General features: G+C 39.6%; 1 protein-coding gene across 1 annotated transcript; it reads right to left on the bottom strand.

The window, feature by feature from the left end:
* Nucleotides 1–8,062: 8,062 nt before the first annotated feature.
* On the bottom strand, nt 8,063–13,583 carry lrrc28 (leucine rich repeat containing 28). Its single transcript, XM_062420017.1, has 10 exons — nt 13,445–13,583; nt 12,203–12,444; nt 11,957–11,997; nt 11,695–11,732; nt 11,154–11,291; nt 10,057–10,263; nt 9,862–9,964; nt 9,566–9,750; nt 9,308–9,467; nt 8,063–9,201 (listed from the first exon to the last, which is right to left on the bottom strand). The coding sequence occupies exons 2-10, from the start codon at nt 12,368–12,370 to the stop codon at nt 9,132–9,134; spliced, it is 1,110 nt and encodes a 369-aa protein (XP_062276001.1). The 5' UTR covers nt 12,371–12,444; nt 13,445–13,583; the 3' UTR covers nt 8,063–9,131.
* Nucleotides 13,584–14,121: the final 538 nt, after the last annotated feature.

The raw sequence follows: 14,121 nt of genomic DNA, 5'->3' as shown, positions 1-14,121 counted from the left end.
CAATACATTTGTAACTTCAGCTCTAGTCATATGAGTCAAGTCTACACCTCTGCAATTGGCCCAAATGACTTAACTCTAAATTCAAACTGTGTGGGTGGGAGCAAAATGTCCTGCGGGGTTTTCACCCTCTTCACTAAGAATCCCAGAATAAACGAAAGCCGACAAACTGTCACATTTACAACAAGTCGACTTTGTTAAACGATGCGCCATCCCAACATCAACAGGTTTGAAGGGAATGCGAGTCCAAAACAAATCTGTATTTTAAATATCCCACAGGGTAAAGAAGGCAGCAGCTGCCAAGAACGGACTGCGAATGCGATCTCCCTGCCAGTTCTGACTGCTAAAGCCTAATATGTGAGCAACACGCAGGGGAAAAAAACTAAATTGCCATCACAGTGCATTCTTGGATATTATGTTTATCAACCAGCTTGCTTTTAAAAGAAAATATACATATATGGCAGATTACATTGAAATTCAACAAAGAGACAAAAAGAACTATGAATAACAGGAGTAGTACAGCTGGATGTGGTTCGAAAGAGACGAGACAAAGTGTGTGTGTTACAGTGTTACCTGCAGGCTGGTAGTGATTTCTCACCTTTGTGGGCAGGGTGACGGAGTGATGAGCGGTGGGTAATAGGTATGAGAGAGATTGGGATGGGGGAGTAGGGGGTGTGGGGTGTTGCCAGTCAAAGCAGGAACCATTTTCTCGGCTAATGTTCATCATAACATTTCAGCCAAAGAATCAGTAAGAACGCCTGTTTAACCTGCAGCTTAAACACACCATAATATCAACAAGCAGTTAATAGAGCAGAGCTGTTCACACTGCTGATTTCATTTAGATTTGTGTCATTCTCAAACTAAAACTGGAGCAGAATTTTTTTTTTTTAAAACCACACACACAGCATGTTGGGCACTTTGTGGTCACTTCCACTGATTGATCTGATCTGTCTGTTTACTCCCACTTACAAACACCAGGCTGCCAAACAGAGGCAACACACACACACACACACACACACACACACACACACGTGTTGATCTGCTTAAGATCTGCTTGGCCTGAGCTCTTTGTCCTCCCTGACATTAAAACAGGTAGAGAAGCAGGACAGCGGCGAAGCAGAGAGAGCCCCGAGTTTGTTTAATATGCTTCATTTTTGTGTGTTTCATTTTATTTTCTGGTTTCACAGGCTGAGAATATTTTGTGAAATGAACCTTTATCGTTCCTTTTAATAAAAATGTCACTTCAGTGAGTCAAAGCTGCACCTGTTTGTTTCTGTATCATCACTGGAGGTGATAAACAAAACTGATGCAAGACTCTGAAACACCAACAACAGTCCCCTTAACTTCCCATGCAGCTCCCCAACAGGATAGATAGATAGATAGATAGATAGATAGATAGATAGATAGATAGATAGATAGATAGATAGATAGATAGATAGATAGATAGATAAATATAAACTTAATCTAAATATATGTACCTAAATATCCTTCTCACTTGTTTAAAGAGACATTTCAGATAATTGTGGATGTTTCTGCTGTAATTTAAACACATTGGATGGATGTTACAGTGTATGACTGAGAGCTCCGGAGCTGTCCACGGTGCTGAACAGGATTCATTCTGCAAGACGCTTTTAAAAGCCCTGCGCCTCCGCCCTCCACCCTCTGAAACACGAGAAAAACTACTTCCCAGTGGCACAAAGATCCTTTAATTTTAATCCTCAAAACAAACTACCACTCTAATCCTGCGATACAAGCTATTTAGGACGGAAACTAGGATCCAGACTATCAGCTGAAAGGCGGAAAAGTTGGATCATTTGTGCATGTAAAGCTGCGCTGATCCGCTTCAAACACTATATAACAGCACAGCAGCATTATACTGATTCCTATACATGTGACTTCATAAGCTTTGTACAACAGTGTTGCACATCATAATTAGACAGATAAGCACCGTCAAAAAATAAGCAGCGTGACTTTAAAACTACATTTCAACCACTAATTTATACTTTAATTGATTTTATGATTTAACTAGAGAGGGGGTGGGCAAATAAAAACAAATAAATTCGACCTACCCAAGCAAGTTTCTTCTGCTCTCCCTCTTCTTTTTATTTCGCTGGATTTTGTTTGGACTCGGGTTGAAAATGTCTGTCCGCTCCGGCGCTCCGTTTAACGGGACTGTCCCCGCTGGAAACACGGCGAGGGTTAAATCGGACGGATTTACAGGTTACGCACTTCCTGTTATTCTTTTACAAAATAAAACAACTTTCCATTTAATCTTAGTTTGCGGTTTTGGTCACCAGCAGCGTATAACAAACCACATACATACTGTAAAGACATGTTGAGTCAGCAATACGTTTCATTCACTATTGTATGACTTAACAGGCTGTATAACCACCTGTTATGTACATATAAAGTCACATCCTTTGTTTTACCATTTCATATTTATCTCAGCACTCTCACAGAAACAGTTTACCCTTCATGAGTCATTTTGGAGTCAAATTCCTCGCTTGTGTGAACATAATTGAATGATAAAGATGTTTCTGGTCCTGATTACAGTAGCTGTCAGGTTATTCCAGTATCCAGTTATTGCAGAATATAGCCTATCAATATACCATGACTCTACACCAGCCAACATCTGCTTACACCATTTTTAAAAGGCAAACTAATGAACAATTTCTGAATTAAGACTGGGGAAATGAAAATATTTAGGGAAAGGATTGTGGAAGATTTCCTGTTCCTTGCCCCTTAACCTTCAATCGTTGAACAACAGACCCAACACCAGATATTAGGGTGGATTAGGATAATCTGGGGCACTTTTTGCAATTCTGACTTGTTTTCCATATTAACATATGAATCCAATGCATTAACACCTAATATCATTATGAAATCCCTGGGATGTTTCCTTTTTAAATCAGAAGACAATTTTGAGATATTGTACTCAAAAGAAAAATTGACACATATATTAATATTCTGCGTGTCAAATCATTTCAGAATTAGAAGATTTTGTAATCTGGGACACTATTTTTTTAGGCTTAGAAATACTTTGATTTATTAAAAAAAAGCAGCCTTATCTGCCAAAACTTTCTGAAATGTGCACACCCATATTTGGTCATTTAATTTTGTCGGCCTACATGTTGTTTTGCTTTCTGCATCAGATAGTTTAAAAAAAACTAGTAGCCTGTATGTTCACATGTGTAATGTTAAACAATATAATTTACACAGTTTGCATATTATGGTTATAGCTTTAGAATAACTGAATAGAAAAAGTGGTCGCACATTATGTCCCACATTACCCTAATCCACCCTAGTTAACATCCATATTTAATCTATTAAGAATATTAATGACAAATCCTTTTAATGAAGAACCTGTAAGTGTAAATAAAGTGTTTGAGGTTACTGTTCAGTTTCAGCCCTCACTGTAACTGTGACTGCAGTTGTTATTATTACTATTATGTAGATTGTCTCACATGTCGTAACAGTATAATATCATCAAGATTTTAAACGTGTTGACATTTGTATTTCATCTCCTGATCGCTTTTAATTTGACGGTTGAGTCGCCTGACTTCCGGCCTCATTGCGTCATGCTTGATTTTGCTCACAAAATGTCCGCGCCCTCTGACGTCAGAGGCAACGGGTAAAAGGTAGGGCAGCTCAGCCCTCCTCAGAGCCATGTTGGCTACCAGACTGGCTGCTGAGAGCTGCCTGTGTTTATATTTTTAATGTCAAGCCAGAGCAGGAGCATGAAGATGTGGAAACTGTGTAATTGTACACATGCATTGAAATTAATGTAACTTCTTTCAATTATTGTTGTGATATTTTTAGTTATACTTAAGAAGAAGGAGGATTAAACAATCAGAAAACTGAAACTTTTGATAAGATATTATTAAAAAGTAAACAGCATTTTGTCAAACTGCAAATCCCCATTACACGTCTAGCATCATTTCCATTTGTCTGTGCAGAAAACAACCTGTTTATTCCTCTCATAATGCAGAAGTAGTGCATATACCAGCATCCACACATCTGCAAGCACATGCACGCACACTTAAAAGCTCACATCTCCAGCACAGAGATCCAGTTGATGGCGGATGGCATTTTAAAAGATGTGCGGTCAGAGCGTGTGCTTCATGTCATCTGTTTCTTCTCTCTCAGTTCACCTCCATTCATCAAACATGAACTCATTTCTATCTGATTCTTTACTTGCATGAATGGTGCATGAACACAGCATCATTAACATCTAATAATATGAGAAATCTCTTTTACAAATTTACTTAGTTACCTTAAATGCATCACATTTTCTCACATTTCACTCCATTGAAGTCCATGCTTAGCTTACAGCACTGCAAATACATTTCATGCTTTAATACTGCTATTATTCACTTCTGTGTGTGCAGGCATACTGTATGTGTGCACAGCTCCCTGAGATTCTCCTCCTTGGTGTATGAAGCGTCCTGCTGTTCGCCCTGCAATCCTTGACTTTATATTATCAAAAACACCATGCCAGTATTTTTATTCCAGTGCCTGGAGACATGAGACGTGAATACTGAATACTACCAAAAATACACAGCGAGAAGCAGTGCTAAGAGAGAAAAACGTACCGCGGGGTATACACATTTGTGCTTTTGTAAGGCTGTCATGATTCTAACTTTTGAAGTACTGTAAGTGTGTTTTTAAAAAGTGTGTCACTGCATTTGACCTAAATAAGGACAGCTGGGCAGCATTAATGAAGTTTGTTGCATGGAAGCAGACAGAGGAAAAAAATGATGTAATCTACAACAGACATTTAAAATCTCTTCTGGTTTATATTGGGGAAAAACATGTGTGATATATATGTGATCCGTGGCTTTTTCTCACCTTAACATTACTTACCAGTTCAAGCTTTTGTCTGCTAAGTACCCTGCTGCAGCCTTTTTTCCTCTCCTTCCACCTACGCCCTCCCCAACCCCCACCCCCTCTTCATCACCATCATTTGACACACTTCACACAAACAGTGATTCTGATCTTTACAGGTGATGGATCTGCCTTTCACCACGCGTGGTTCAGATCATTACCAGCTCATTGAAGAAACCATTAAAACCTCCCTCTCAAACTGATGATCCAATAGCGATCACTCCGAGCACAATGAATCTCACTGTATTACCACCGACTGGAAGACCACTGATTTCTCTCCTCAGGTGTTTCCAAATGAGTGTGCAGCAAATGTATCCATCCATTTGGTTCATTTTAAGACATCCTGCTTCACATCACCTGGAGGCAGACATGTGAAGAGCTCACCGGTTTCTTTAACTGTGTACTACACTACACGTGCATCAACATTCAAATGTAACTCATAAACATCAGAATTCTTATTTGGCGGGAAGAGGTCAGATCAGACTGTATATGATCATTTTCATTTTGTATTCATGGCGACATTTCTGTCACAGTCCCTGTTATCTACAGCAAGCTAAACAACACTCCAGTCAGTTGTTGCTTAGTCTATTAACCCCCACCCCTCCCCCTCACACACACACACACACACACGTATGTACAGTCACACCCCTTCACACTTTGCCCCACCTGATTCACCACAGGAAATTACTTTGGGGCTGCGTGATGTATCTGAATGCCACAGAGTGGCTCATATTATGGGTTTTACTCCAGTGGCGTAGGCAGTAATTGTAATTGGGGTGGGGTGCAATACAAAAAGTGTGGGGGGGGGCTATCTATTCCCAGATAAATGACTTATGAAAAGTTTGAAGAAGAAAAAAAAAAAAACATACAGACAGCTTACATTGCAATGTTCTGCATCACCAAGGCAACAACAGTAAAACAGTGCCTTTAAGACAACCAACAGAGCATCAGTCTATAAAGGCTGTACACAACAGTATAGACAAGCAGCAGCTTTAATTGCCTACCTAGCCTATAATACAGTCTATTTACAAGGGCAAGATTGCCTGCAAATCAGCTCTACAGCACACAACTTTTTTTGAACAAAGTGTCACCTACACATAAACCCAGACAGCAGAGAAGACAAAAACTCACACAGAAATTGCACATCTATATCACTATATCACTTGTTCATTCATTATAGCTTGCAGCCAATGTTGCTTCAGTACCGGTCAGCTCACGAATAACCAAATTGTCCACATTTTACAGATAAACCACATCCGTACACTCTATATTCTATCATAAAAGTGTCCATACTACTTTGATGATAAGCACCTTGATTTTCCATTCTTCACTCTGCAGGAAATATACACAAATGTGGCTGTGAAGGTGGTTGATAACTGGCACATAAATCAGCAGGTGAATCTGCATCATGCTGACCAGGAGAAAGTGATATAGCTACTGAAAGGAAGCAAGCAGCAGGTGAACCTCGTTGTTGGTTGACGAGTCTGTTGGACTCAATGGACGGAGGCAGTGGCATGTCATCTTCTATATATAGATATATCTACATACACTATAGAGATATACATATATCGATATAGATATAACTATATATTTATATTAAGTCATCTAAAAGCTATTGTGTGTGTGTGTGTGTGTGTGTGTGTGTGTGAAAGCTACAGGAACTAAACGTAGTCCCTCTAAAGGTCCCCTGGGAAAGCTGCTGTGGAGGAAGTGCTCTTTAGTTATCAAGCAGAGCACAACAGTCACACACTGAAAGAAGTGGAAACATATTTGAAATAGACGGCAAAATAATAAATAAAGAGTTAAAATAATTTGATCAAATTCTAATTAAAAAGATTCCAATGAATCCAATTGATGATATTAAATGAAATACCTACTTTGAATTAAAATACATTTGAATTATAATTTAAGAAGCAAATATATATTAAATTATGTAATTTATTTGGATACAATTGGTAATTTAATTGAATAAATTAAATACAATATGATCAATAAAGTTAATTGAATAATGGCATTAAACTAAGTCTAATTAAATAAACGTGTATAAATAAAATGTAAATGTATGAACTAGTGAATGTGTTGACCAAGCAAATCGTCATCCTTTGATGAGGAAATTCTAATTATAACCAATTTCAACATTTAGAAATATCTTTGAGGGAAAGAACAAAGGATGGATGTAAATTTTTGATACATTTGATAAACTGTGTCACAGAATTGTTATATTATCGTAATCACAATAATCTGATCATATAGATTTATTAGTCTGGTCCAGAGGGGTAACTCACACACCTGCCAAAATATTCTTTGCTCTTTTAAGAATGTTTCCCCACATGAACATCAGTTTATATTACTGCTTCCTGCTTGTCATACTCACGTCCAGTGCAGTTAATGTTCACTCTACTCATGTTTTTATGCGTACGTGCAGCTTTCATGCATGTTATGGTTTTAAGTGCAGTCAGCAGAGATGTGATAGTCCCAGAGGGAGGACAGAGAGGATCGTGATCTCACGCTGAACTCGTCATCGATCCTCATAATGGAGCCGCTCAGCTTTCTGCTCCGCCTCTACACACCCCACTATTATCAGTGACAACATATCATCACAGCTCCTCTCACACTTTGAAATACGTACATGATAAGACATAAAATGGTCACTCTTTTCCAGAGCACCTCATTGCATCAACAGAAATACAAGCTGATTTGAAGCATATTTAACATGAATTCCCTGATATCACAGTGTCAGAAATATGACTTTTTGTGTTTGGGTTTCACATTTTGCACGACAGTTGATTTAAAGATAGCTGCACTGATGTATAAATGCTTTAAATTAGGCTTATAGTCTCCTGACAATAGATATATCATTCATGTATCTATGAGAAAATCATCCTGAAGATCAGTGAATTAATCGAGGTGACCTCTGTTTAAAAAACAAAAAAAAAAAAAAAACAGGTATGGAAGAAGCAGCATCTGACTCTGGAGTCCAGCAGAGCTCTCCCAGGTCAGCTTGGCACTGGACGATTTGGCACGGCACCTTCCTCTTCCTCCTCAGCACTGGGTTTGACCTCACCTGCTGAAACTAAAGACGCTGCCAGCATTAAAGCTACAACAGTCTAAAGTAACTACTGTAAGAAGCTGTAGTTGCATTTACTCCAAACACAGACAGAGAAGAAAAATTCACTCTGAGTCAAACATCAGTCAACATTTACTGTCAAAAGCAACACGATTGAAACAAATGATAAATTAGAACTGTACAACATAGTCATGAACATGAACACAAAAGCGTCAGTTCAACCAGATAATCACACAGTGCCTCAATGTATATTTATACAAACTTCATCTCCTGCGGTTGATGACCCAAACTTCAAACTTGAGTCTGCTGAGGCTGTGAATGTTTTAAACTATTTGACATTTCTGAGCTCCTGGAAGTTTTATACAGATTACATTTCAGTTTAAAGAATGTCATAACAAAAATATTACTTCTCAAAAAGGTTAATAACATGGATTTTTGCTCCAAAACCAGTCAACATTTTTAAAACGGATACCTAAACAACTATATGATCAATATTGTCTAAATGACTATATATTAAAGACCATGAGTTTGGCTTCAAATGTAAAGCATTTAATGCATGTGAGAGTTTGGTGTCTTGCTTAAAAGACACATGGCTTCTTTTGGAAAGTTAATAAGTCTCCTCAAACTGCTGCTGTAAAATAACACATATCAAATAGATACATTCTTTCAAATTGTAATCCTTCAAGTGTTTTTTTTTTTGTTGTTTTTTTTTTGCAGTAATCAAAACAAATCCTACAAATGTAAATACCTCGAAGATGACTCCACAGTCAGGTGGGATGTGTCTGCTGCAAAATATTTCTTTGTGAAAAATGGTCACAAAAATTGAAACAGTGCTTGCTCTTTTTGTGTGTAGTACAGGGGGTGTTTGTAGTTACATCGTGTTTAATACTGTTTCTAGACATGATGAAGTTAAATGAACACAGCAGTGCACTGTTCACACATAGTTGTTAATACCCACAAAAAAAGGAATTGGACCCTCCCGATTGGTTAGTCTCAGTGTTTTACGCTGAAGTGTCCTGTGTCCGTCACCTGACCTGCCAAACATCCACACAGGCCACTTCTCTGTGTTTGATGCGACGCCGCACAGACCTTTAAGATCCACCGCTCACTGCTGAGTAAGCCCTCTGAAGACCAATCAGCAGCTCCTGAGTGGAAGGAGAGGGGAAGGCCAAAGGTGATGATGTCACCCCTGGAGGTTAAACGTCCGGAGGCAGTGACTGGAGCAGCAATAGGCCACGAAACTCACAGTCGTCCTAAACAAGAAATAAAGGAGAAGAAAGAGTGAAGAGGAAGATGAGGAGAGCGAAGTCGCCATCTAGCTGTCAGTAATGTGTGGTGGCTCTGTGTGTTTGTTGTAACCTGCGGTGCACTCCTGCCAGGGCGGTTTCACGGAGGGGGAAGAGTTTGGGGTAGATGATGGTGAACATGGATTGGCTGCAGCGGTGGCAGTGACCCAGGGGGAACTGAAGCAGGTCCAGCAGGCTCTTGGGGAGCGTGATGGGAGGCAGCAAGTTCAGGTCTAAAAAAAACACAACATTCACATCTGCATCAGCACACAAGAACGAACTTTCAACTACAGTAAATACACAGAAGTACAAGGTGTGTATTACTCCTCACCTGTTGGGCGGTGGTGGTAAAGGCGGTGCAGGGTCCTCATGGAGAGCTCCTCCAGGGGAACCACATTATCTGTCTCCGAGCCCACCACCTTCACTTCAGCCGGCAGCCCGACCAGAGCCTCGCTCAACGCTTCACCCAGGACCTCACCCCACTCACCCTCCAGCACATGGGATGACACACCACACCTGCGTAGAAGCAACACACACACAAACCTAATCAGAAATGTGTCCTATAGTTTCTTGTTTCATGTGTTCAGAGTAATTAGCCAAGATGAACGCTAAGGGCAGGTGTATTACCCGCTACAGCCGATGACTTTGTTATACAAGTAGGAAGGGAGGCCTTTTAGGTCCACGTTGTTGTCCACAAACACAAACTGCAGCTCCCGTGATCTGCCCAAATCTAAAACACACACACATTTATAAACTACCACTGCCTGACTCACAATACCTAGATCACCATGGCAACACACAGATAAGGGGGTACACACTGACCAAGTGGTAAAAAGGTGAGACGGTTAGCGGCCATGGAGAGCTGGTTCAGACGGTGGAGCCAGCAGAGCTGCCGGGGAATGTGGCTCAGCAGGTTGTGGTCGGCTGTCAGATTCTGCAGAGAGTGGCAGCGGTGCAGCCGGTCTGGTAGAGACATCAGCTGGTTCATGGACACGTCCAGAGTCTCCAGCTCCTGCAGGTCGCCAATCTCTGAAACATGAGAGGGCCTGAAGTTGAAGTTCCTCGAAATCACTCCTTTCATATTCAGCTCACATGATTTATCCAGACTCAGTCACTTGGAGACAGTTGGTGTGATCATATCAGTGACCTTCTGTTAACAAACAGTGTAACAATCATGCTCCTTTGACACAGAACAGAATTATGTGTATTAAAATGAGAACAAGCCTTTCCACTATTGATTTGTTGTTCACAAATAATAGTATAATGTTGGAATGTTACCAATATTTTAAATCATTTTGAAAATGGCTCTGAGGATGGATTCTGAAACCACAATATAAGATGGAAATATCAAGTTGAACAATCATTTTAATTCTATTTTTTTTATTGTATTCCTCCAGAATATCACAATTATGTGGATTTTAGCTTTAGTGGTGATTTCTGGTTTCCATATTTGTAGAAAATGCACAACATCCACAGTCCTGCTTTGCTGATAATACACAGGAGAGTGATGCTGTTTACTCCCTTCTTTTCTTTGCAGTTTCATTGAGGAGCGCTGATGCCCTCTGCTGGTCATCCAATTTTTTGTATTCTCACAACTGAAGACTGACACCCAACAGTGGTAAATGTAGCGAGTGACACTAAGAAGGTGTTACTATTTAGAGACACATGCATATTCACATTAAGATAATAAATATATTTTGTATGTATACATATCTTTTTCCTCTGCTGTACTTAATTTGAGATATATTACTACACTCAAGTCTTGATGCCCAGACAGACTTTATATGACAACATTTTTGTTTTACTTTTTAGTGTTTTGGTCCCCAGAAAAAAAATTATTAAATCATTTCAACTGTATAGAAGTGACAAAATTAACTTTCACTTTAAGAAGACCTCGATAAATGATAACCATCTTTTACCTGGAGGGAGGCATTTCAGCTGGTTATTGGAAAGTCTCAGGTGCCGTAGGGACCTCAGTCGGCCAATCTCTGGACAGAGGAGCTGGAGGGCGTTATTACTCAGGTCCAATGACTGCAGCCGGGCCAGGTTTCCAATAGCTAAGAATCAAACCATAGACGCCCTCATTACATTCAACATACATACAGTATTTATCACAGCTTACCTCACGAGCACAGAAAAAGGATACAGTCACACATCACCATCAGGCTGATAAGTTATTTTGCTTTTACACTATTGACAGTCTTACTAATCTAGCACTTTATATCATGTCATGTCACATCAGCATTAATACATCATTGTGGGTAAGAAAAGGTACAATCTGAGTCTCTCAACTCCTCCTTTTTAATTGCCTCTGATTAACAAGTACACCAGCCATGCACAGGCATTTGCTGACAGTGTCTTTGACCACAAAGTATGACAGCAATGAATTCAAATGCTGTTAATTTGAAGCTACTGTAAGTGAGACAGTGGCACATTGGTATGACATAGATGAGGACTCACCTTCAGGAATAATGACTATGTTGTTTGAGTGCAGATACCTTAAATGGAAGACATGATAGAAGTTACAATTTGAATACAATTTGCAAACTCACAGTGTGAGATCTTTTAATGTCATGTCCGTGATATTTGGCTATCAACTGCAGGTCACACATTCAATTTCCATTTATATACCAACAAATAATGAGCATGAAAAAGAAACAGAATTTTGTTGTAAAAATAAAGATTGTTATAATTATTTGTGAAAAAAAGTCCATATACTTACAATTCAATTAGATTTGGGAGCTTCTGTGCAAGATTGTCAGGCTGATATAGAGAGAAAACAACAGAACAGAAATATTCAATAAATCTCACAGGAAATAAACTGAAACAGCCCTGCTCACAATTGTCTCACTTGAAGTGACAGATCTTGTAACACTTGAGAAAAGGTCTTGAGTCATGCTGTTAGGCTTTTTTTTGTTAACAAATAAACTGTATGAATGATGTCTGACAGTGTGCACAGTGTGGATACCAGTGTAGTGAGTGAGTTCCTCTTCATGTAAAGTCTCTCCAGAAACTGCAAGCCTTCATCTTTCAGCAACTCCACAGGGAAATTATTCAGGTTCCTGTAGTTAAGAAACAGGTTTTTGTGGCGCTGCTGCTTGGCCATAAATATAGCCTCATGAAGTTCAGTTGCCATTTTTGAGGACACCTCTCCTTCCAGATGGAGGAGACTTGACACCGCTTCTCTGTTCTCTACGGCATCACTGATTTCTGAAAGAAGAACAGGTGAACAGAACATTAAAGATGCATGAGTGAAAGGATAACACTGCATGCAATAGGACTGGTACATATACTGTAGAAGTCAAAACTTCATGCCTCTGCACTAGTTTGTGATGCACAGACATATGCAGCAGGGTGAAATTAACATCACTACTAAAAACTCACTTATGTGCACTTTACTGGCATACTACACCGCAGGACGCAGTCAACAGCACGTACAGAGGGAGCCAGTCACAAAATGGCTAAATGCTGCTTTCCGGTGTTACTGTTGAACGAGCGACCGTGTTAACTGGTGGCTTTCGGCTTTGTGCGTCGTGGTTGTCCGTAGTGACGACGATTTTTACTTGCATGCATCAATATCAATTACATATTCATTATCTGTTTAATATCTACCTATTTAAGTATTCACCTCTCCTATTGTTTCTTACAAGGTGGGAAACAAATCGCACTCTATAAATTAGCAGTGCACCTATAACCTTCGCCTTTTTTGGGGATTTTATACCATTATCCTCAACCGGCCAATATTCAACCAAATAACCTGTGTAATATCAACTACTCGATTTGTTAAAAGCAGCTTCAAGAGAGGTTGATGCGTGTTATTACATAGACTACTGTAATAGATATAGTATCGAACATCCAATTTCATTTCACGATTGTCGTCACTAAGAGCAACAGTGGACGCATTCGGCTGGAAGTCATCAGTTAACACGGTCACTCGTTACACCAAAACATTATTCTGTTGTTTTGACACTGACAGAGGTAAACAAAAACAAAAACAACAAACCTATCAACTTACAGAAGCTACACACTGTAAATAAACACCACAGCTTGCTAGTTCACTTAATGTGGACTGACTTCAGTTTTAAGTAGTTGCACTGTTAATACGTTTAAGAGTGTTTTGAACTGTCAGTCCATTAGCTTGGAAGCTAAGTGGCTGCTGTTAGCACGTTGCGTCCGATAACAAGAAGCAGCACAGAAAGCATTGATTTACCTTAACTCTACAGGAACACTTCACTCGTAGATCCCAATTACGTTCATTGCCTGCCTAAAGGGAAATATCTGTGTTAAAACACAAAGCTAGCAAGTGAAGGCTTGTTGAGCAGCAACAGTCATCTTTCGTAAACAACGCGATGACGTCACCACCCGTCCCACGTCGAAGGTCACCCGCTCTGCTTCTTCTCAGACGCTCTGCTTCCACCTGCAGGTACAACACTGAATTGCACCATGTAGAGTTCCTCCCAGTGAATTCCTTTATTCCAGTTAGACCATAATGAAAACAACCAAACTCTAGCTTTACTGAGGAAGCATGAGGTTTCATTAAGGAAATATACATTCTAATTTTTATAGCTATGCATTTGAGTGGAATACTCAAAGGTTAAACCATTATGAACAAGGATGATTCATTCAATCCAGAGACATTTTTAAAGCACCAATTCTTACAGAATGAATAGCTTATATTGAACCATCAGAAGTCAATATTGTTGGTAGTCTAACTGCTGCTGCACCTTTTCTTAGTCTGTAAAATAATGACTGGTAACTGCAGCCGTAGTGGAGCAAAATTGCATGTATCTTCTTGGCATCAGTTTTTCTCCTGTATCTCATTTCCTGCAATCAGTGGTTTGTAGTAGTAGTGCAGATATCTTACTTTCTAACAAAGACGAGCAGTCA

Source organism: Scomber scombrus, chromosome 1, assembly GCF_963691925.1.
Source record: "Scomber scombrus chromosome 1, fScoSco1.1, whole genome shotgun sequence".
Lineage (NCBI taxonomy): Eukaryota > Metazoa > Chordata > Actinopteri > Scombriformes > Scombridae > Scomber > Scomber scombrus.
Note: the sequence above shows the minus strand (reverse complement) of the source record. Positions and strands in the feature narration are given on the sequence as shown.

What these genes read in the sequence shown, in the direction of transcription:
- lrrc28 (XM_062420017.1), bottom strand. Translation starts at nt 12,370, where the DNA reads ATGGCAACTGAACTTCATGAGGCTATATTTATGGCCAAGCAGCAGCGC. An exon ending in CATAGTCATTATTCCTGAAG is followed by an intron (nt 11,292 to 11,694) that starts GTGAGTCCTCAT and finishes TTTGATTCTTAG; the next exon opens with CTATTGGAAACCTGGCCCGG. An exon ending in TCTCACCTTTTTACCACTTG is followed by an intron (nt 9,965 to 10,056) that starts GTCAGTGTGTAC and finishes TGTGTGTTTTAG; the next exon opens with ATTTGGGCAGATCACGGGAG.